At 31.9% G+C, this 26,208-nt stretch overlaps 2 protein-coding genes across 2 annotated transcripts; both read right to left on the bottom strand.

The window, feature by feature from the left end:
• Positions 1 to 4,206: 4,206 nt before the first annotated feature.
• On the bottom strand, positions 4,207 to 8,727 carry LOC133804780 (glycolipid transfer protein 3-like). Its single transcript, XM_062242916.1, has 6 exons — positions 8,383 to 8,727; positions 8,232 to 8,287; positions 7,932 to 8,062; positions 5,484 to 5,628; positions 5,244 to 5,387; positions 4,207 to 4,668 (listed from the first exon to the last, which is right to left on the bottom strand). The coding sequence occupies exons 1-6, from the start codon at positions 8,657 to 8,659 to the stop codon at positions 4,633 to 4,635; spliced, it is 789 nt and encodes a 262-aa protein (XP_062098900.1). The 5' UTR covers positions 8,660 to 8,727; the 3' UTR covers positions 4,207 to 4,632.
• Positions 8,728 to 9,910: 1,183 nt separating this feature from the next.
• LOC133804882 (uncharacterized) lies at positions 9,911 to 11,196 on the bottom strand. Its single transcript, XM_062242993.1, has 5 exons — positions 11,083 to 11,196; positions 10,788 to 10,974; positions 10,630 to 10,722; positions 10,443 to 10,547; positions 9,911 to 10,360 (listed from the first exon to the last, which is right to left on the bottom strand). Exons 1-5 carry the CDS (start codon positions 11,115 to 11,117, stop codon positions 10,019 to 10,021), a joined length of 762 nt encoding a protein of 253 aa, XP_062098977.1. The 5' UTR covers positions 11,118 to 11,196; the 3' UTR covers positions 9,911 to 10,018.
• Between the last annotated feature and the right edge of the window lie 15,012 nt (positions 11,197 to 26,208).

The raw sequence follows: 26,208 nt of genomic DNA, 5'->3' as shown, positions 1-26,208 counted from the left end.
GTTCTCGGAGCTACCTTCCGATGTCGCGATCGTTTCGAGGTCACCATATTCGAGGTCATATATCATACTTTGCAGCCTTGATATACAACCCTGGAGCATACTCTAATCCTTACGAGACCATTTGTTGTGAATCCAACTTTCGAGGTCACATTTACCATGGCTCGAAATCTGGGTATAACAGTATCTTACAAACCCTAATGTTTAGTTACCATAATTATTTTAATTATTGATTTAATTAAAAATCAAAAATTGAATAGAAATTGTTTTAATTTGATAATTTCTTTAATTGAAATAATATTGATTATTCTCCTTAATTAAAAATGTTTTAATTGTTATCTTCCATAATTAGAATTGTTTTAATTAAATTATCCAAAATTAAAATTATTTTGAATTTTAATTTATTAAAATTAAATTGTTTAATTTTATTTTTGAATTAAATCACCCAAATTCAAATTGGGCCTTAGAAACTTTTTGGGTGTTAAAACCCAAAGTTTAATTATTTTAAAAGTTTGTTGAAAATAATTAAAAAAGTTGTATAATTCAAAATGTATAAGGAAAAGGGTGGCATTGGCTCAACAAGACTGCATCTTAAGGTTCAAGATCAAGGAGCTCTTCATCAGGCCTTTAATAGTCTAGGTTATATTTTCATGTATTTTTTGCAAGTGCTGTAATTTTTCTAGAAATATCCAAAAGTTACCATACCTGCTTTTATATTATAAATGTTTGAATGTGATTAAAGTGTTTAATATTTTGTTATGCATTATAACATGCCATTCATATACCCACAGATTATGCAATTGCATTCGTGTAGAAACATGCTATTAAGAACGTCCTATAATTTTTGTTATATGTTTATATATGATAAATCATGTAATAATAAATTTTGTCTTAATTCGTTAAGATGGTAAATCAAAATTAAAGTTGTTTAATTTGTTGTTTTAATAAAAAGTGTTTTATTAAAATTAAATTATAATCTCTTAATTAAAGCAAAATTAGAATTAAGGACACAATTTTGTTTTTTTTTTGCTTAATAGGATTAGTAATTATTAGAATATCATTTGGTAAAAATAATTAATTTTTTTACAACTAAATTAAAAAAATATTGATTTTGTGAAAAAACACACTTTTTCAAAATATTGAGTGGGAGAGGGAGTTATGACAATAAGTCTCATGGTCTCCATTATTGGTTGAACACCAAGAGGCATAGAAAGAGCCTCGTGTTGCCTCCGTTTGCGGTCTCCCTAAGGAAAGGCTTCCGAATATGTTTATTTTATCTCAAGGTTGACTTCTCTTATGAGAATATAATTAGTGATGTATTTCAAGTTTGACTGACTTTAAGACATACTCTTGAGTTAACTCATTGATTGAAAATAATGGGTTACACTCCAAAGGTGTATCTAGGATTTTGAGCACGAGTAGTGCATCTTGACCAAAATAGCGGTAGTTCATAAGTGTCAAAAGAGAAAAAGAGGTTTTTAAGTTTTCACTTATGAAATTGAGATTTGTCTCAAAATTAATTTGGAGTTAGTCTGACCTACCCCAAGGCGGTCCATTAATTTTCAAATTAATTTATCGTGGATTAGTATATAGTTTATGTGTTTTTATATGTTGCATTCATGCATCATGTTTACTTTTCCAAATAAAATCTAATATTTATTATATTATTTAATTCATTATATTTTATTTATTTATTTACAGCAACAATAGTTAATTCTCTTAATCCTGATCAAGAACTTCAAAATGTGAAAGAACTTAAATTCAAAATTCAAGTTTAGACTTCCTTTTGATCAGATCAAACAAGTCTCTAAGTGACTTTACTTTGAATGTTGCACGAAAATTTCTAGAAATTTTCTTCGCATTCAATCAAAGTTAAACATATCTTAAATAAATGTCAATCAATATTGACTTACTATTTATCATTTCTTTTAGCTTTGAACATTAAACGGTTCAACATACATCTCTATGTATTAGCTAAACGATTATGTGATTTTTGAGCCTTTATAAGAGAAAGGTCTTTTGGTTAACTTTAATTAACAGATTATATAAACACGAGAGAACCAATGAATGGTTCCAATAAACGACTATCTTTTATATGTTTTATGTGTCTAATTAATCACAAGTCAATCTAAAAAATAATTCACATATATGTTTCACTTAATTCTGGTTGGAATAAGAAGTCTTATTTATTAAATCTATGATTCACACAATAATGAACGATTCATAATTATCATTTATACCCATTGATTAAATAGGTGGAACAAGTATATTTCAAAAATAACAACTGAATTTATTATTTAAAAGCCTAAACTTACTCATTCATTAAGTAAAGGAATCTAAAAACATAGTTTCTAAAAAGAATTCTAGAACTAATTTAAAGAAAAAAGACTTAATACAAAGTTGAAAATGAAAAAAAACTAATTTCCATGTCAATTATCTCTTGGTCTACCAATCTGCAATCCTTTTCTTGTTTTTATTTCGCATTCTTTTCTTTTCTTGAATAATGTGTTCCTAAAAACAAGACAAAAATATGGTTTGTGGCATAAAAATTTGAATAAACTATTCAAATATATTAAGAGGAGATGAGCAAATCATATTTGCCATTTCTTCTTGCAAACTTCTCAAGTGATCGAAAGAATCTCTTTTTATCATTTCCCATATCTCGTATGTAGATCTAAGGTTCACATATCTCGATTTAATATCGGCATGCATAGTCTTTAGTATGCAATGACGAGCCAAATAATCAGATCTCATCCAATCCGCATATTTTTTATTGCTATCATAATAAGATAAAGTTGATGGCTCATTTGGAGGCACATCAATCATTGCATCATACACTATTAGTTCACTCATAATTATGTGTATATTTATGTACCAAATATCAAGATTGTTGAGGTCTAAATGAAAAATACTTAGGTAGCCATCACGAGGATTATCTTTTACAATAACACTGGTTTATAAGCATAAAATTATGTTATGCAAACTATTTTTTATAATGTAGAAAGTGTGTTATTATAAAGTGTATCATAACACTACTTTATAAGTACAAAAAAGTGTTATATAATCTATTTATAAATAGCATAATGAAAGACTTATCTAACTATTAAAATAACACAATAAAAGTGTTATCGTAGGCTATACCATAACACATGTCTATAACTATGGAAAAGTGTTATGCAAAGTGCTCCGACCTACTATAACACCGCTTTCCTTAACACATCAAAAAGTGTTATGGTATATATTTGATAATACTTTTTCAGTCTTATTGAAAGTATTTTTTCTTGTAGTACCGAGAACATGTTCTCGATAGAAGTTGCACCAAGAACTTTTGGGCTTCTACTGACGACTTTTGTACTCGGTATAGACCCGGTTTGTTGTAGTGTAATAAAAATACTAAGTTCTAATAGATTAGTAAGTTTAATATAATAAAAAAATAAAATTGAGATCCTATAATATTCATTTGATTTGGTTGTGTTGTGTTGTTTTATCATTTGTGCTAATTGGATAAGATAAAGCAACGTAAAAAATCGTTTAAAAAATGAAATTTTAACAGTTCGTCATATTATATGAAATGATAAAATACATGGAATAAAATGATATATATATATATATACACTCATATTTTTACACCAATATCTCAATATAAAATGGGTCCCTATTTCTATTTTGTTTAGTCTCATCATTTTACCTTATAAAATACAAAACACAACTTAGTATTTATATTAATCCAATAATCAGTTCAATCTTTTAAAAAAAATTAATCTAATCTAATCCAATCCAATCTTACAAAATAATATCAAATTCAATTAAATCTTCCATACCAAACAAAGTGTATGAATATATAAATATATATAAATATATATATTTGTATCAATATTTACATGGAAAGAACTATGGATTAAAATAAACCCAATGCTTGATATAATTTTATCAAACAAATTAACATTATAGTCTTCAAATTAACACTGTGGATATATATATAGGACAATTTTTTGATAGGGCTTTCACTTTAAGCCCTACCGGTAGGGCTTTCAGTATTTCTTGACCCGTGAACAATTTTCGGCGTGACTTTTTTTTATGACCGTGTATATTGTAGCTATTTAGAGCATCCTGCAAATTTTCAGAAAATTTCGAATAGTTTACAGTATCGAAAACTAGGTTTAAACATGTTTTCCACGCGCATAAAAAAAATTAGTCACGCGTGCAACAACATGTTTGAACCTAGTTTTCGGTACTGTAAACTATTCGGAATTTTCTGAAAATTTGCAGAATGCTCTAAATAGCTACAATATACACGGTCATAAAAAAAATCGCGCTGAAAACTGTTCACGGGTTGTAAACATTGAGAGCCCTACCGGTAAGGCTTAAAGTGAAACCCCTATAAGAGAATTCCCCTGTATATATATATATATATATATATAAATATATATATTATGGTCAGGGTACAGTGATCCTCGTGAGGGAGATCCCTCCATGCAAAATAATATATGTCATGATATTGTATTTTTACGCTTGCCTAATTCCCCAATTGTAACAGATATAATTACTGGGGCGTGTAACTTTTTTTTTTTTTTTTACTTTGAGACATATGGATACAAATGCGTTACTATACAGAAACCACCTAATATGTCTGCTTCATGTGGACTTTAACCGGTCCAAGCCGTAAAATCTCTGCAAAATAAAAAACATTATTTACCAAAATTAGAAACATAAAACATCTCATGGCATATATATATATACAAAGGAGTCCTTACTTATAATAGGAATTTTTTCACTATGGTTAGGAAAATTATTAAGGGATATATATATAATAATGCTAAAAAAATTCTCTTTTTTATTACTTAAACATTTTCTTCTTTCTACACACGTACACATACAACTACTTGAGCTAGCTCCAAATGAGCCTAAAGAAATTCTTTTGAAAATATATAAATACTTAAATTACATTATTTAAATATTTTATATTTTAAAAATATTATAAACAATCAATAAAAAATTTATGTGATAAATAATAGAATAAGATAGTATAAAAGAGAGAGAGAGAGAGAGAGAGAATTTTCTTTTTGAGAAGATATGATGAATTCATTCAATGAGGCAAAATCCATAATAAAAGCAAGCTCAGCTAGTGAGTGAGTTCTAGGGCAGTAAACAAATGACAGTATAGTTATCCGCAAGAACAATACCCAAACTTACAAGAATTTTCTTAACACTTCTAAGATAAAAAGAAAGAAAGAAAAGGTAATTACCAGAATAGAATGAATCTGTGCTAGAAATGGAACAAGTAATAAAATCAAAGTCTGCATCTCCTCCTTAAGGGTGGCATAATTTTCGTCTTTGGCCAAAATAAGACTAATGAAATATTGATGATCCGGTACTAATTTCAGAGCTACCTGTAAATTAATATTCTATCTTTTTATGAGTTCAAAACTAACAAAATTAATTCATAAATCAAAACAAGTAAGTAAAAATAAATAAATTGGAATTACCTTAAAGGCAGCTGAGGATATCCATCTATGCCATGGTTTTAAGGTAACATTATAAGCCTCTTCCACTGCTTGCTCCATGCTCATCTCCCCAGAATCATTTGATGATGATAACTTTTCCAATAATGTCACGGTGAAATCCAACGACCTAAAAAAGTTATATAACAATATCAATATGTAAATTTACGTGTATTTTGATAAAGTTTTCATGATCAATGAAAAAGCAAGTCTTTTAAAAAAAATAAGATTAATAAAATATCACTCTACGATTTTTATACTTTGTGCTAGTACCTAAAGTTTTCTAGTAGTTTTTCTACATATATGTAAAATTGTTAAGTGGTTTTGAAACAATCCATGTTGAATTACAAAGTTGTTATACATACGAGTTTGTCATAAATTTATAATTTCTAATAATTGGAATATATTGATAAACTAAAATCGTAAAATATAGAAGATTTTTTTTTTTTAATTTTAAGTAGTGAGATATCAATTTACTAGTTGAACATGAATTATTATGATATAAAATTAAAAAATAATATGAATTATGATAGTAATATATATGTTGCTTGTAAGGTGTACATGTAGGTTAAATATTGATTCAGAAATTGTTACCAAAAAGTAGAATTTAATGAATAAATTAACATCTTGAAAAGTTGAAAACTAGAATAATTTTCATTACACTTATTGATGGTATATTCCTAAACCATTGGAAATCAATCCTAGCTGATGAATTTAAAAGAGAAATTGGTGTAATTAATTAGATCTTAAGAAATTATGTGATGTTACTAAGACTGATAATTTCGTTCTCTTAAGAAAAAAACTCTTTTAGTATAACATACATAAATATAGTGAGCTTAAAAGATAATTATAGTTCTTAAAGGTGTAATTTGGTTTCATTATTATAGATTTATTAATTGTGATGACTATTTAACTTATTAAACGTGTAACACATAATTGTTTAATTAAGTGGCTTTCTTTCATTTTCTTTTCTTTTGTAGTTAATTAATGGGTCTAAATTGGTATAGTGTTCTTGTGTTGTGTAATTAATTATATTATTGCGTATTTAAAATTAAAAATACTTTTAATAACTAGTATTAGAGCTGATTTTCTTCATGACATTAATTTACGAAGTATGACATATAATTTATTTGAAATGTTTGTTGAAGCATTTCAAACAACCACTTTAATAATAGTATAGGAATAACACGTTTTTGTAAATACAGAAAATTTAAATTAATACTAAGGAGAATATCCCAGAAAAAGAAAAACAATATAATAAGAAGAAATAGTCTCATATGAATTCAGTGAAAGATTGTTTTACTCTCTCTTAAACAGATTGAAACAGGAGAGATAAAAGGCACTATTGCACTGAAAGGAAACAACCTTTTCCTTGTATAAACTTATATGTGTTTAGTTCTTTGGCAAATAATATACAAATAATATTTATATATATATATATATATTATGTGGTTAGTTTTCTTGGAACTCTTTGAAACTGGATTAATTTTGAAAGTTGAGAATTATTATATAGGGAAGCGAAATTATATAAATAATTTTTGAAAGGAAATGAAATTATGTTGAGAGTGTAATTTAGTTTCATTTGATTGAGAAAAATACATTTGTAATTAGTGATGTTGAAGAGCTCGATTAGTCCTTAATTACTCCGTAATTGAGAGTGTACGTAGCTTGGCTCTAGGCTCTATCATCATCTACTTTTTAGTTGGTATATCTATATATATATATATATATCTGTGTGTGTTATGAATGTGTAGATGTAATTAATTAAGTAGCTACGGTTTTGACGTAAACTTGAAACTTAAATATTGTATAATTTTATAAGTGATCTTGTTCTAGCTTTTGTGGTCTTCCATTGATATTGTTGACTCTTTGAGATTGGGAAATAATCTCAACATTGCTCTATTCCCAATGTGAATATTAATTATTAAGAAAAACTAGTTTATCATCTTAATTTTTATTTTGTTTATTGAGAATCTCCTAATTAAACGTGTCGACAAGAGCTCCAACCATCGGTCTACAATAAGTTTTTTTTTATAATAATACATAATAGTACAGTACTTAATATAACATGTAAACAAACCTATAAATATTATTCATATGTAAAAATATAAAGTAAGCGAAGACTTTTTGTTTTTATTTTTAGAAATGACATTATCAATAAATCATTATTTAAAGATATATAGAGCCAAAGCAAATCTCAATGTCCTGATCTCTCTATGTAATATATATATATATATATGTATAATATACATACATATATATATATAAACAATTATTTGAAGGGCTTGGATTTTGTCTATCTATTTAGTTTTTATCATTGATTAGATGGATCAGACGGTTCTTGACCGTTAGAAATTTAAATACATGAAATCAAAGTAATTTAATATCTAACTATAAAAAAACTAAAACCTATTTTTAGTTATATAGATATACCTGGTTAGCCAAACTAAGGCTTTACAGCAGCTAGCCCCTTTTTTTGCAACTCCTTGGGTGACCTCTTTCTTGACCATCTCAACCACATTTGAATACAATGAAGGATCAGATTCATGAAGCTTTTCCAGTCTCTATATACATATATCAAATACATTTATATAATTAATTATAATAATCATAATAATATATATAATACCTCCAAACGAAGCCCTATTCTACACCACTCAATTAAATATTGTTTTATTTTAATCATTGGATTGATATTACAGAAGGTACATTATATATATAATTGATTTTTACCTGAATATTCTGGTGGACATCTTGTCTCAGAACTGCCATAGTTGGTCCAATCTTATCTGTAAAAAGAGGTATATGTGCCCATGTTTATTAGTGTTTGGGAGAAGAGAAAGTGAGAGAGAAAAGTAAATATATAGTTAATATATATTATTACCAAGTACTTGAAGAACCAAAATAGAGCATAGTGAAAGAAAAGGCTTGGTGGGTATATCTATATCATGATGAAGCAAGGGACCATCATGATGATGATGCTGACCATTAATAGTAGGAGTAGTATTCTCTGTTCTGACCAGAGAAGAAGCTTGATCAGGTTTGTTAAGTGCTTTGACCATCATGGAGAGTCCTTCAATGGCGGATCTAATCTCTGATGAAGATGAACCCTTATTTTGATCAGCAGATGACTTCGTAATCGCCATATTCTCCATTTTCATTCTTCTCCTGTATATGTATATAAAGTGAAAGAGTTTGTATTGTTCGGAATGAGTTCACTATATATATATATATATATATATATATATATATACTCTTGGATACCTAGATAGCTTCTGCCTTTTATATTGGCTGGATGATGCTATGTGGCCCCCATGCATAAACCTGTGCTAAGCTCATCACACTTTTTTTTTCTTCTTTATATTGGCTATACTCTTTCATATTTGTTTATAAATTTTATTGGTAATGAGTATATTGACAATGACATTAACTTTGACATTAAATTTTATATTGACATTAGCTTATTTCTCTTTTCTTTTTTCCTAAAGAGTAAAGGAAATGGTTACTTGATGAGTTTGAGAGCTTAATTAATTACAATTTTATTTTTGTTTATTATTATTTTTTGCCTTATCAAGGGCTACGGAATAAGCAATTATATATAAATAAATTTTTACACAATTAAACATAATCTTTTCCAGCCAAAAAAAAACTCGCACTATATTGAACAATCTTTTGAGTAGTCTCTTTTGTGTGGATGGAGAGGCACAGCCGTTGCTACGTTGCCTTGCCTTTATTTTTTTTTAAAAAAAAATTCATATTAATATATATATATATGTTAAATTATGAGTTAATACTTAATGGTTACATTTAATATTCATCTGAGTTACATTTAGTTTAGTCGTTCGATCGTTATTAATATATTTCTGCTCACGGATTTATTTAATTTTTTGTAAATATATTAATTAAGATTCAATCTTATTTTATAATTGGTAATTGATTTTTATAAATTAAAACTTTTTAAATAATTATTTTTTTCACGTTTAAAATTCATAATTTATCTTACTCGGTTGCTGCTCCAAGTTTCTTACGTGACACTACAAAAAACAAGGCCTATACCGTAAACAAATGTCCTCGGTATAAGCCTATATGTTCTCGGTATAGCCTCTACCGAGACCATGTCGTCGGTAGAAAGTCCTCGGTACAGCCACTTCGGTAAAACAAAATTTCTACCGACGACAATCAAGATGTTCTCGATATAGGTTGTACCGAGGACAATGTCATTGGTATAGAGTGAAAAATGTTATCGGCACAAGCAACCCCAATTTGTCATCTTAATGGTATATACCGAGGACAATGTCCTCGGTATAGACTAAACCAGAATTTTTTTTTATATTTGTAATATTTATTCCCTTATTTATTTATTTAATTTGAATTAAATATAAAAAAAATAGAATAAAATTAAAACACTTATATTAAACATATAAATAAAAACATAAGAGTATGTTTGCTGAATCAAAATAAAGAGTTGTCTTAAACATGATAATGTAATAGTCCATTGTAATAAAATTCATACATAAGTCCTACTGAGTCGGTGCTCCAACATCGGGATCATTGGGTGGTGGTGGGGCACATTGAGATCCCGGGGTGATACAATGAGTCCGGACATGCTCCTCTAACTGTCGAAGACGCTCTCTCATCTCAGACATCTCTTCATCTCTAGTTTGTGAAGGACGAAAATCAAATGGAGTTCGGTCCCTTATGTTAAGGATATGTCCATATCCTTTCTGGTGGCCCCGTCGTTTTCCGAAGACAGTTTGTACCAAAGATATGTCTTCATCTTCAGGCGCACTCGAAACTGGTGTGGAACTCTCAGTATCAGTTGTCTGTGTCTGCTGTGTGTCGCAATATGCACGCAATTCCTCCTATGATACAATGTATAATGTAATTATGTTTTGTAAACAAACAATTAAAATTTTGAAAAATGTTTAAAAAAGCTTAACGTACCCAAGTATTTTTGGCTGTCTCTGTCACCCACCCTGTGCCTGATTTATGGTGAGTATCCATCCAGCTATCCGGGATGGGCTCAAGTTGCTCAGTCTCTAAATTGCGCTGTCACGTACATATATTTTTATAAAATTAATAATTAAACATAAATAATAAAAAAAAACTAAAAAATAATTAATTAACTAACTTTTTTATAGCGCAGGGCTGGGATTGACTGAGAACCTCCATAGCTAAGCTCTTTCAGTTTCTTCCTATTTTCCTTGTTGACCACAGAATGTTTCTGCAAAAAGTTATCGTTAGTAATATATTTAATTAAGATAGTTAAGTTTAGCAAGAAATTAATACCGTAATTTCTGGGCGTCGGAAAAATTCAATGGCTTTTTGCCACTGCATATCCGTGCAACCACCATAACGATTTTGTGGCCCATTAATCGTTAAATGTTCTTTAATATCGTACTTCCAATCATAATACTTTTTAGCACACGAAGTATCAATGCCTCTCAAGATCCCAGGCATATGCCCTTCTCCATATCTAGTACGCCCAATATCAAACAAATCATCCTAATTTACAAGCATTTATTAGTAAACATGATATATAACATAAAATGAGAATTAACATAAAAATACATAAACTACTTACTTCCAAATGTGCAAGTATTCTTTCTTTCGAGGCATTTGGTACTTTTGACCATTGAGGACAGTCCGGATCTGTGTACTGTCGAACAAGTAATCCGAGCTCTCTTGAGAAATTTGAGCTGTAATCTCTGATCTCTTTATATGTTATCCCCCGCACATCCCACTCGAGAGGGAGAGGACGCCCCAACTGTTCCCTTTTCAACGACACCATATGTCTTCTTGTCCCTTCTAATGGCATGTTTGATTGGTAAAAAATGTCTATGACCATAAAAAGCAACCTTCTTTTGTAAACGAATAGATGGTGTTGCCACATTGCAAGTAGAGCAAGCATGATAACCTTGGCCAGTCCATCCAGAAAGGCTACTCCTTGCTGGGTAATCGTTTATAGTCCACATCAAAGTTGCCCGAAGAGTGAAGAAACTGTCATCGATTGCATCTCGAGTCTGTACACCAGTCACCCATAATTCTTTTAACTCATCAATCAATGGTCTTAAGAAAACATCAAAATCTTTTCCTAGCGAATGAGGTCCTGGAATTAATAAGCTCAACATGAAATTAGTTTCTCTCATGCACAACCATGGTGGCAAGTTATATGTCGTCAACACTACCGGCCACATACTATAAGAAAGACTCATATTACCAAAGGGATTGAATCCATCTGCAGCCAATCCAAGTCGCACATTCTTGGGTTCCATTGCAAATGTTGGATTATTTCGGTCAAAGTCCTTCCAAGCTTTCCCATCAGCAGGATGACGCAATACACCATCTTATTTTATATGTTGCTCGTGATGCCATCTCATATGTTGAGCAATGTGCCTCGATGCATATTTTCGCATTAACCTAGGGGTTAAAGGAAAATAACGCATCACTTTATGAGACACTTTCTTTCCCTTGGTGTTCTTGTCCACCCATCGATCCTCCCCACAAACAGGACATTTGCTTTTTCCAGCATGTTCTTTCCAAAACAGTGCGCAATCATGCTTGCAGACATGGATTAACTCGTAGCCCAATCCAAGTTTCCACAACAACCTTTTCGCTGCATAATGCGATTTTGGAAGCTTATTTGGGGCTGGAAATGCATCATGTAACAACTCCAACATTCCATCAAATATTTTGTTGGGAATTTTGCCCAACACTTTGAAATGCATTAACTTCACTAGGAAATTCAATGATGTGTAATTTTGACACCCGGGGAATAATGGAGTCTCGATCTCAGCAAACAAATCGTTATAATGTTGCCCACCCCTGTAGTCTATTGTAGGTATCTCTTGATCGCGCTCATTCTCTTCATATTCGTCATTGTCATTTTGCATAAGATCATTGAGAACATCCATCATTTCATCTTCATCATTTTGATCTATCACTTTCCTCATTGGTATTATTTCATCCTCTCCATGCCAATGCCAATTGTTATATTTCCGTAGAAAAGCATTTACAAAGAGATGATTTTCTAATACATCAATCGTCTGAAATTCAACGTTGACACACCTCCTACACGGACATTTCACCAATCCCCTTGAGTCAACGCACTGCCGAGCTCTCTGGAGAAAATCCATCACACTAGCCTCATACTCATCAGATAATCGATCTGTCAAATTAATCCAGCTCTTGTCAATCGACATTGTATGAATGTAGCACTGCACGGAACACTAATCATCAAACTTACAATCAATTTGTGTGTGTGTCCTAATTCAGAGAGAGGCAAATGTAAGAGTCTTCAATGACTCACCCTCTCTGAACGGGTCTAAGGCTTCTTGTGATGAACACTAAAAAAATATAATATTATCACTAGGTGATAATAATACTATCATATATTTGGTAATAATTTCTTATTACCAAAGAAAAAAGCAAATAAAATTAAATATGTTTTTTTTTAATGTCTTATGCTCTTTGAAGTTAATTATGTTGTTTTATGATATCTAACTATAATATATTTCAGTGTAAATATTATTGAAATTATTTAAATTTGACTTATTTTTTTCTAACTTCAAATATTAATTTTAATTTTAATAATGATTAACATTGTGTTTAAAATTGGTTTCCTAATAATATAATTGTTAATTTTATTTTTACATATTAATTCAGTATTTATTAAATAACATATTTTACTTATGCTTTATTGAATAGTTTTATAAATTTACACAAATTTTTTAAGATTTGTTTAAATCGTTAGAATTACTTTAAGATTTATTACTTATTTAAATAAAATTTCAAGATTAATGTTTATTTTTATTAAAATTTGGTTGCATAATGTTATTGTTAATTTTATTTAATCATAATTAAAAATATATTATACTACTTATCAATTCACTATTTCTTAAATTAGAAATTTTATTGAGTACTTTTAATTCTATAAAAAAATTGGGCAGCATAACGACTGTATTTTCATATATCCCAAAATTTAAAAACCTGCAAATAACACATAAAAAAATATCCAGTCGCAGAACATACACAAAGCAATACAAATACATTGTAAATGACTATATAATTTATAATTACTACTCTAAATTTTATTAATTATTCAATTTTCTATTTAAAATATCATAATTCTACTAAAAATTAACAACAAAAACAAAGCATCAATATTCATCAACACTAAGAATAAAAAAATTAACAACAACAACAAAATTCAAATTAAATAAACAAAACTCACTCTAATAATCAAAATTTATTAACCAAATCTAATAATCTAACACTAAAATTATTTAACCCAATCTAAAAAAACAAACACTCAAATATTATATTTTCATACAAACATTTTTTTATAACTAAAAGTCAAATTATATACCTAAAAATTAAACTATTAAATTAATAAATTTTCATACTAATAAATTAATTATTTATTCATATGATTACACTAACTAAATCCTAAAACTATATATGTATTTTACTAAAATACTACACAACATTATTTCCTCTAAATTGGATATCACTAAACTTTTAACTAATTTTCATTACTAATTATTATTCTTACCTATTTTAAATACATAATCAGAAATTATATATATAATATGACAAATAACAATATATTAACAATATTAAACAAATTATACATAAAACCCCAAATATATTTATGCAAAAAATATAAAAAAAAACCAAAAAATTATAAAGAAAATGTGAAATACCTGTCAAACCACTTGTAAATAATGCAAAACCTGGAAAGAAAAAAAAAAACAAACAAAAATCCCATTATAGAATACCAAAACAGAAAAAAAAATTGATAAATTTATACACAAATAAAACTGAAATATATGTAAATGCATACCTTAATAGACCTTATAGCTACCTAAATCTTCTTTGGAAGGGAAGATTTGACCAAAACCGAAGCTTTTGGGGGCCGAAATCCAGAAAAAATGAAAAAGGGGGCGGAGAAAACGGAGGGTTTTTTTTTCCGTTTCAGAGAGATTGATCTCTCTGTTTGGGGAAGATGAAGATTATAAAGACCCTATACTGAGAACATGTTCTCGGTATAGTCTCAGTATAGAGTCCTCGGTACAGAAACTAAAATGAAAAAAAAACCGCGTAAATATGGCGCGGTTCTAAATTATCTATACCGAGAACGTGTTCTCAGTATAGTGTTATCGGTATATCCACTGTTTTTTGTAGTGTGAGACTGACTTTAAGTTTCATCCGCTTTGTAAACGGCTGGGCTTGGTTGGCTTGTGTTTTGATGATGACCTTGTCCTCTTTTGCAAGGAGGATTACAAAGCAGTTAAGGTGATCAAAGATGCTCTTGATGAATTTAGCAGTTGTTCGGGTCTAACAGCCAATCATTCAAAGTCCCACATTTATTTTGGAGGCGTTAAGGAAGCTGAGAAGCAAAGTATTGCTGCCTTGATTAATTTTGAAGAGGGTTCCTTTCCTCTCAAATATTTGGGAGTCGCACTGAGACCTACCAAATGGAGAGAGGTTGATTGTTCTTTTATCATTTCCAAGATGCATTTAAAATTGCATAGTTGGATGAGTCGTCACTTATCTTTTGCAGGTCGTGCTCAACTCATTCAATCTATTTTACTTGGCATTAGAAGTTATTGGATGTCTATTTTTATTCTTCCTCAAAAGGCAGTTAAGGAGATAGACAAAATATGTCGAAGTTTTTAGTGGGGTGGCTCCGGATTAACTAATAAAATGCACTTTGCCTCTTGGGAGTTTGTTTGTAGATCCAAGATCTTCGGTGTATTGGTATTTTGAGAGGGCAGTAAGTTTAATAAAGATGCTCTGACCAAATATATTTGGGCTTCATCTACTAAACAGGATGTTCTTTGGGTGAGATGGATCAATGCAGTCTATTTAAAGAGTCAAGACTTCTGGGACTATGAGGTGAAAGCTGATGTGAGTTGGTATTGGAAAAAATTGAATCATCTCAAAAACAGCTTTACTCGGGATGACATCCTAGCAGCTGAAGTAGGGGCAAATTTCGGATTGGTAAACTCTACAACAAATTTATTTCTCATCTTGACAAGAGTAATAGTTGTAACGCCCTGGATAACCAAGACCATTACACTGTGTGTTTGAAATAGTGCAAGACTTGCTAATCAAGTCATTTAGTTCGAACTGTGTATCTAATGGCACAATAGATTAGGTTAAAAAGAATTTGATTTATAAACGGATAAACTTTATTAAAATGGATGTTTGTTACATGGGATCCCAAGTCAGGGTTTAAATAACGTAAATACAAAACTCTTAATTACAAATAAATGACCAAGCCACTCTAATGGCAAAATATACGTTTTAGGTTCCCGTTCCTGTACAAATCCTCGACCATGGTGGCCGAGTAGTTGACAATGTACACCTCGCCCCCAGAGCTCTCCAACCCATGGCCAACTTTCCTTACCTGCACCATGTAGCACCCGTGAACTGAAGCCCAGCAAGAAAACATAATACCATAACACAACAGTATCAACAGCTAAACAGTTCGCAGAGCATAATTTAGTAACCACAAAGCATTACTCAGTTCCTTCAAGCCATAAAATCCACTCAAGACAACACACTGGTCAATAGCCAATAATCCAGCTCCAGATACTCATTAAATCATAGACAATAATCCACAACAGATATTCAGCACATACATTCAGATTCAAGACACAATCAATCACATAATACACTCTTATCCCATAATATTCAGGGCCGACGACTTAGGCTGCACCCTCTGTTTAACCCACTGACTCCGGCCCGCTTAAACCGAGCTCAGTGCATAATAAGCTGTCCTCGGATACCAGTGTCCGAGCCGCGCCATGTACGCAAGTGTGGATTTCGGCACCCTTAGGTCGTTACCACATGTCCCCGTGGCATAATACCACCTTGTGACATTCATACCATTATAGGGAACTCTTAGTCCCAACATATTCTCATAGTGTATCATAATTACATAACAATACATTCAAATATATAGGGAACACTTAGTCCCACCCTATCCACATACACAGGTGCAGTTTTCTTACCTTAATGCCAAATGCTTTAATTAGAAAGGACGACCCCTGAGCACAATCCATTCCCGAGCCCTAGCTATCACCTAGTCACAACCAAGGTAATGGATTCCATTAATATTCAAATATATATTTCTGGGAACAAAACTAGCTTCCGGGAAAACAAATCCCACCAAACACGGTGGTGAAATCGATCCCGAGCACTTAAGGTATGATTCCCCTGCTTTAAAACCCCAGATGTTCAAATATGCACCCAAGGGTTGCGGCCCTTGAAGCCTAGCTGCGGCCCTGCCCTCAAAACAGAACCAAGGGACTCCCTGGAAAAAGACACGCGCCGCGGCCCTTGCCTTGGGCGCCGCGGCGCTCACCCTTGGTCGAGCCCTCCTGGCTCATCTTCATCCCAGGGCCACAGCGCTCTAGAACAGAGCCGCGGCCCTTCCCTTCGAGCCCATAATTTCAACCATTTCCAACCTCCAAACCTTAACCAAAACCATCCCAAAGCTCCCTATTTCCATATCAATCATTCCCAACACTTTTAAGACAACTTTAACATCTTAATTCAACAGGAAACCCAACCTAAAACTCATTGCAATCCATGTTTCAATATCTGAAACTCAAGAACATCAAACACTAATACCAACCATACAGAACTCAAATTTAAGCTTCTAAATCATAAATTAAAGTTTATCTCTTCAGCTGAATCCCTTCTCTAAGCAGAATCCCAGCTAGATCCCAAGTTTCTAGCTTCAATTCAACCTTAAACATAAAAATTATAATTATCTTACTACCCAGAAAAACTCAGAGCTTCTAACCTCAAAAACACAGTTTGATTCTCACCTTGGCTTTGATTGAATGTTCCTTAGATAACCCTTGCACTAAGCTTTTGAATCCCCACTGAAATTCTCTGAAATCCCAACCTAAATCCTCCAAATTTCCTTTGCTTTCCTTGTGTTCTTCCTAGTTTCCTTGAGAGAGAAGAGGGAGAGAGAAGAAGAGTCGGTTTATTTGTATTTCCCCTATCTTCTTAAGTCTAACCTTATCATTTAAGTCAAACCCAAGGCTTGGGGTGCCAGAACCGTCCCCGAGGCCAAAATGGTAAAATCCCCCAATATTCCCACCTAGACATCCTAACCTCAAATATATCTCCATATATTTATTTTCATAACCCGATAGTCTAAATAACTACATGATACCTATAATATCCCCGACTTATCCAAAGCCAACTATTAAGCCCCGTTGTGACTTTTCCCGCTACCTGCTCCCTAGGATCGCCTCGTGCCGATAGTTACAAATGCATATATATTTATCAATCTACCCACATAATAATGTGGTCTCAACAATTTATCACACACATTCACATTTATGCCCTAACAGGCCAAGATTACCATTATGCCCTTACCAGCCAAACTGGGCCCGCATACTTATTCAATACCCATATTCACGCTCTCTTACCATTAATTCTCTTAACCTCCAATTATGTCCTCCCGGCACACTAATCAAGGCTCTTAAGCCTTATTAGTAATTTTTGGTCTTTACAATAGTTGTTCTGTTATTTGGTGTAGATTGGTTGTCCCTAAACATAGATTTATTCTTTAGCAAGCTATAAACCATCACCTTTTAACTAGAGATCTGTTGAGTATGAGGAAGATTGTTACTAATTCTTTGGATTGTGCTATATGTGGTTACGGTAGGGATTGTCATGAGCATCTCTTCTTTGATTGTCTTTATTCTCGAAAGGTGATGCAGCAAATTCAGTCTTGGTTGAGTTCTGAGCTATGGCCTTTGAAGCATTCTGAATGGCTTCTTTCGGTGAATACTAAGAGGAAAAAGTCAGTGATTTCATCCATTACAACTGTTGTCTTGGCAGCGGCTATTTACTTCATTTGGTGGAACAGGAAAGTATGTATTTTTGAAGGGAAAGTTTTCTTGGTTTCTCAAATTGATAGGTTGATTAAGCAAGCTATTAAAGCTAGAATTTTGCTCCTGGCTAGGAGAAATCTTGCTCTAATTGATCAGATGAAGATTGATTTTCTTCGTAATTTGTGATATGTTGGGATGTTGATCTGCTTAATATTTAGCAGTCTATTGTAATTGATTTTGTTTGAATGGAATATATTTCTTCGTTTGATAAAAAAAATTATAATTTATAATTTGTAAGAAATTCAAAATTTTGGTTAATTATTAATTAACCAATTTGGACAAAGAATTTATATATATATATATTTATACTAGGTGCAAGCAACGTGCAATGCACGTTTGCTTAGCTTTATTTAAAAAATTGGTAATTATTTTTATTAAGATTTTATGATTGGTGTATAAATTTTAAATAAATAAACAATTTATATATAAAAGAATGAAATAATAACTTATTAAAAGAAATTTTTTTTTATTAAAAATAATACGATAACATTTTAGGTCACAAACTACCATATTTAAGGTACAAAATATTCATGATATTATTCAAATCACACATCAATGATTGGAGAAGAAACTTCTCTATTCTTGATAGAAGATAAATGTTATTCTAATTTCTAATTTAATTATACATTCATACTATTTGTACACACACGACACTAATATATAATGTATTTATTGAATACAACAAATAGGGGCTTTAGGGGCGACATCTGTCGCCCCTAATAATGTCCAAAGTCGCCCCTAACCAGTCACCGCTAATAATTCGACACTAATGTTTATTATTAGCAACGACAAAAAAAGTCGCATCTAATAATTAATACTAGCGGCAATAGTTTCGCCCCTAATAAATTGAAAATGACCCCTAATAATTGGGTCTCCTGGATCAAATTTCGCCCCTAATAATATATTATTAGCGGCGACGTTAATATTATTAGTAACGAAAAAATTTGCCCCTAATAGTTCTATATAATTAAAAAAATTAATAAAATACAATATTAGCAACCACAAAAGTCGCCCCTAATAGTGTTATATAATAAAAAAAATAAAAAAATATTTATCAAAATAAAATATTTAAATAATTTTTTATTCATAATATCAAAATTAAATATGCATAAACACCTAGTCCTGACCTCTAACCCTAGATGACCCTATCTCGTCCCTATTAAAATCCTATCCCGACCCCCGACCCTATAGAGACCCTATCCCAACCCCCAACCCTATAAAGACCATATTCCGACACCCGACCTTAGAAGACTCAATCTCGACCCTATAAAGACTATATCCCGACCCTATAAACACCCTATCCCGAACCTATAAATCTACAAAAAATTTGACAGCATATCCCCTATACTAATGACCTAGCCATTTGTGAATAGTTAAAAAAATAATTCAAACAACACAATAAATTTCTTCTTTATATCTCTACAGAACACAAAAATTTCACAAAACCTACTTCACTAATACATACAAAGTCTTAACCTTCTGTTATCACCGCAGCACACAACATGTATCTCAGAACCTACTTTACTATGGATGAATATTTATGATATTCAAACCCCTCTAACAATAGTACAATAATAAAAAAAAAAAAATAATAATAAAACAAGAAGTAAGAGACACATACCAATTAATAAAAGGCTCTAAAAATTACACAAATTTATTTTCTCCTAAATGAAAACAAAGTTAGTAAAGCAAAATAAAAATATAGCGCATATAAAAAAAACACATAAAACATATATATATACACCTCACACACACATATAATATACATATATAAATACATATATAAACACACACATACACATATACGTCACACACTACAAAAAAAAGGTGACTTTTAGTGACAAATTTTTAGTCACAACATATATTATGTGTGACTAAATATCACTTTTAGTAACAACAAAAAATTACTTGTGACTAAAAAGTCATACTTAATCACAAGTTGTCACTAATGTAGTTTTAGTCACAGCCTATTATTTTTAGTGATAAAGTTTGTATGTGACTAAAAATACATTTAGTGACAACAAATTGTAATTTTTGTGACTAATACTTTTAACCACGGACTTTTTAGTGATGACATAAGTAAGATGATTTTTTTTTAGTCACAAATTTTTTATTTTTAGTCACAAAATTTATTGTGACTAAAAATAAAAATTAAATAACATAACATAACATAACATAAAAAAAAAACGTATATAAATATATATACTTAAATATGCCTTTATATATATATGGTGGTGGTGGTGTTGGCATCGGTGGAAGCATGGCAAAGGAGGTGCAGCGGAGGAGTGGTGGCAGAGGCGCGACAACGTGACTGTAAATCTCTGGAGAAAGCGAGAGAGAGAGAGAGAGAATGGGGTTGGGGTTATGGTTATGGTGTGGAGGGTTGGTGAACACGATTTTAGGCTTAGATTTAAGGTTTGGGGCGTCGGAATGGGGTTTTCCGACGAGTAGGCGTTAGGAGCGGCGGAGGGTGTGGGATTTGGGGCTTTGGGCGAAATGAGGAAGAAGAAGAATCGGGTTGGGTATATAGGACTATTCGCAGCAACATATGTCGCCGCTAATAGTCGTCGCAAATAATTTTTTTTATTATGTGGCGACTATTAGCGGCGACACGTGTCACCGTTAATAGTAAAATGAAAAAAAAAATTGGTGGGAAAATTCCCATGTTTTTTTGTTGGTATTTTTGAATTTATTAGGGGCCACATGGTCCCCATAATATTACCAATGTCGTCGCTAATAATATTCTAAATTAAAAAAAATATGACGTGATATTAGCAGTGAACATGCTTTGTCGTTGCTAATATTAGCATTATTAGGGGCGACTTGTGGTCGCCGCTAATATTGTCACTGCTAAAAAGTATTTTTCTTGTAGTGATTATGTATTATATATTATTTTAATAATAATATTTTATAACATGTTAATTTATATTAATATAATTATTAAATATTTAATTTTGTATTAAATATTATTATAATAATAATATTTTATAATATTTAAACTTATATTAATATAATTACTAAATATTTATTCTACCAAAATTTTATAAAAAATTAGGATTATATATTATATATTATTATAATAATATTTTATAACATTTGAATTTATATTGATATAATTATTAAATATCTAGCCTTGTATAATATATTATTATAATAATGATATTTTATAACATTTGAATTTATACTAATATAATCAATAAATATTTAGTCTAGTATTAAATATTATTATAATAATGATATTTTATAACATTTGAATTTATAGTAATGTAATTAATAAATATCTAATGATATTTTATAATATTTAAATTTATATTAATATAATTAATAAATATTTGTTTTTAATTGGTTATAAAAGTATATTATATTAAATATTTAGAATATTTCGTTAAAGTTAACAAAAAAAACTGTTAAAAACAAGAATTTATGTTATCTACACAATTTTTATATAGAAGAGATAATGTGTATATATAAGTGAAAATTCTAGTTTGGCTCTTATATCTTTTCAGAATATGCGATCGACCCATGTGTTTTATTAAATGACAACTCAAACCCTCTGTTTTGCAAAACAAATCAAAATAGTACCCTGGAGACAAATTTTATCAAAATATTTTTCAGCATGACCAAAATTGTAACGCCTTGGTTACTCCAAGACTGTTACTATGAACTTTGAACTGTGATTAACTCGCTAATCGAGTTCTTTGGTTATAAATGTGCATCTAGGTGTTATTAACAGGTTAAGGTGAAAACCCAATCAAAAAGGAAATGATATATTTTATTTAAAACATAAAACTGTTCATGGGCCCATAAAAATGTTTACAAGTTATTTACAATCCAAAATGGTCATTACAGTATAAAATTTACAACCCGCCGACCTAAGCGGCAAAAATAGGGTTAACCCCTTAGTTCCTCCGAGAACTCCTTAGTCGTGGTGGTCAAGCGGCCGCATATGTACACATCTCCACCTAAGCTCTCCACTCAAGGCTGGGTGAGATTTTCTTTCCCTTTACCTGCACCACATAGCACCCATGAGCCAAATCCCAGCAAGAAAACTCATTGTTGCATGTATATAATAATATCAAATGATGATCATGATAATCATACAGAACTTATAGCCCTGAACAGATGAGTGAATATCACTTTTGAGGTTCTATTAGCCATGATGGGGCTTATAGCCCTAATCAGATGAGTGACTAATGAGCAAGTCACTAACGTAAACAGATGAGTGACTGATGGGTAGTCACTAGCTTAAACAGATGAATGACTAATGAGTAGTCACTACGGGCTCAGCACTCATAGCCATGTGACGAAGAAGTCACCTGGGCCTTCTGGCCCTGGCTCTAAGTGACTAGCCATAGGCTAGACAAGCGCATTTAGTTTTCATCGAACTTGAGGTCGATCCGACATTAATGCTCACGATGAGTCATTCAATGCAAAATTCTATTAGATCTAATATTTTTCGGCTTGCATTAAACACACTAAGACTGTTCTTGACTTATTAGTCAATACCATGTGACCAGTGCTCAGTACTACTGCCGAACTTGACAAGTGAGTCACAGCTTCACAGTTAATACTGACATCATTGCCAATTCTGACTAATTAGTCAGTGCCATGCACAAGTGAGCAAGATTTGCTAAACATTTTATATGCAATCAATGTCCACATTTACACACTCAACATGCCTTATGAATAACCATGCATGTCACATATGGGGTGCAGTTTTCTTACCTCTGGTTCGAGCGAGAAATAGTAAAAGAACGGCCCTTGAGAACGATCGTCCTTCTGATTCCTTAGCGGTTACCTAGTCATAACCAAGTATAACCTTCATTAATGAAAATCAACAACAAAAGGGTCTTGACCTAAACCTCACTCTCGAGACCCCGAATTGTACCCAAACGGTGAGTAGATTCGATCCCGAGCCTTAGGAATTGAAACCTCGAGCCAAAAACCCTTAAAAATGCCCAAAACAGTATTCTGGAAAAGCAGGGTAGCGTTATAGAGCTACCCACAGCGATACCCCCCTAGCGCCCCAGCGCTACCTCCTAGCGCCCCAGCGCTATTAGATTGGAAAACCCTCAGGCTAGCACTGTAGCGCCCACTGATGAGCGTTTTAGCGCTACAACCAGGCAGAAATGCCCTAGTTCTCTCCCCCCCCCCCCCCCTTCAATACCACCATTTCCAACCTGAACCAAAAGCTTCCAAACCTCATTTTAAGTCCCCAAATGAACCCGAAAAGCATCTACACATGTCCTAGGGATCATAACCCAAGTAACCCTGGCCAAAAACTCCCATCAATTCCCTTTAACCAACCTAGAAATCCAAGCTGAAATCCAAAACAAAAACAGAGTAAAGCTAGAGTTTTAATGGCTAGAAACTTACCTCAAGCTCAGTTTAGAACCCTCTTCAATGGTGGAACACAATCCTAAGCCCTCAAGTTCCACTTCCCTAGCTTGAATCCTCAAAAGAAGCTCAAAAATCCAATGGAAAAAGGAGATGAAAATGATGTACGGGAGGAAGTTTTGATACTCTGTTTTTGGCAAGCTTCTACAGCTTTCAATGGATTAAATATAACTTAAGGTGAAAAACCTTTTTGCCCCTAGGTCATTATAAGTCTTCTAAAGGCTCCCAAGGGTAAAACCATCATTTCCCGCCTATTTCGTTAATCATAATTAACACCCTCCAATTCTTGTTATTCATAAAATTCTCAAATACCAATAAATCATATCTCGTTACCCTTTAATTCCCGGCAACGCTCTAATCACCAAATTACCTCGAGACTCACCCCGAGCCTCGAACTTAATCCCGTTATGACCAAACCGCTAACTTGCATTCAAAGATCGTCTCATGCCGAATGGCTTGAAAAAATCCACATTACTATGTGGCCTCAACAATGATTCATCAACATGCATGAAAATACACAATTACGCCCTCAATGGGCCAAATTACCAAAATGGCCCTATGATGAAATGTGGACCCACATGCATGCATTTAACATCATATTATAATATAATTCACATAAACATACACATACACATAATCATTTAATGGCATAACAAATCAATTATGGCCCTCCCGGCCTACTAATCCAACTATTAAACCTCATTAGGGATTTTAGGGCATTACAAAAATACCTCTAAGTTGTATAAATTAATGAATTAAATAAATAAAATTTATATAACTTGACTTTAAAATAAAAAAATAATTAAAAAAATATTTTAATTAATTAAATCAAAATTTAACAAACTCATAACCTAAATTTCATTAAAACAAAATCTTAATAAACCTAAAACACAAATAAAAAGAGAATTATATAAACACAAATTAATAAATATATGTGTTCATCAATATCATTATCAACATACTCAAACAAACCTCGTATTATACATAGAAATCATAATCAATAATCAACAATTTTCATCCATACTCTAACTCAATAATCAACACAAATTAATACATAATAAAATACCCATAATTAAATCTGAAAACCAAACCAACTTCCTACCTCTAAATTTTTCATTGTCGTCCCCAACCCACAGGTCCTGGGTTCCTCCTAATTTGTCGTCGCCATCCCAAATCCATAGCTCTTGGGCTCGTTCGTTCATCATCCCCAACCCAGTACTCACTCGTTCTCGTCACTTAAAACCCATAAAAAATTTAAAACATTTTCTCGTAATCGTTGTCCTCACCTCTACTTCCTCACACTTGGTCCACCTAAATCTAAGTTCATTCGCAAATGGTGCATTCTAACATAGATCCAACCTTCAAAACCTCGCCATGCTCACCTTTCATCGACCCAATTGTCGTCCTCATATCGACACAGGGTAAGGAGAAGGTTAGGGAGGGGCAATAAGTTCTAGGTATGGGGAAAGGAGAAGATGAAAGATGGTGATGGGTTTTGAGTATAGGCCAAGGAAAAGATGACGGAGGATTCTAGGGAAAAGATGGGTTCTAGGTTTTGTGGGCTTGAGGGTTCTTATTCAGGAAAGAAGATGAACAATTTTTTAGATTTAATTTTGAGAAAATTACACTGTAATACGTTTTTAATTTTAATTTAAAAATTACGTGTAAAACTTTCTTATAAAAAATAACTTTTTTATACCGTTTTTTTAGAAACTTTGAAAACTCTTTCACTCTTCAAGTAAGTTGTCATATTCTGGCCACCATACTGTTACACGCACCAGACGGGAGGGAAGACACTGTGTCAACGGTCTCACGGTCCAAACCTTGCCACCATCTGATGCCGGAGAAAACTACACGCGTCGATCAAAGTCGTTGGAGGTGTGACTTTGATTGCATTTTCTGGCCAACTCCAACCACCTCGAGTCTCGAGAGTGGTACCATTGGAACGAGCTCTTCGAAAGAAACACAACCCAACCATTCACTCCGGCTATACGCCGGCTTTTTCCGGAAAGTTTGTGGGTATTCTGTGACTTTAAAAGCTTTTTCGGGCCACATCGCTGGTTGTTTGGGCTCAAGAGTGGTACTATCACGACCTACTCTTAAAGGTGGTCATTTTGGTATATGACAAGCATGGGATTCTCAATTTCGCTGAAGAAGATGATGGGATGGGGTATTTTTTGTGTTGTGTTTGAAAAGTAACGTTTAAGTTTCTTTTTCAGCTTTGTTTGTAAAAAAAACGAAAATGTTTCTTAATATAATTTTAATAAGAAATGTATGTGTTGTATTTATAAATTAACTATGTAGCTGCTTTTTAATTTGATCAAACAAAAATTAATAATAGAAGACCGAAATATGTGTTTATTATTATAGTTCGAAAATAACTTTTA

This window comes from Humulus lupulus, chromosome X (assembly GCF_963169125.1).
Source record: "Humulus lupulus chromosome X, drHumLupu1.1, whole genome shotgun sequence".
NCBI lineage: Eukaryota > Viridiplantae > Streptophyta > Magnoliopsida > Rosales > Cannabaceae > Humulus > Humulus lupulus.
This window is presented reverse-complemented; position numbering and strand designations above follow the sequence as displayed.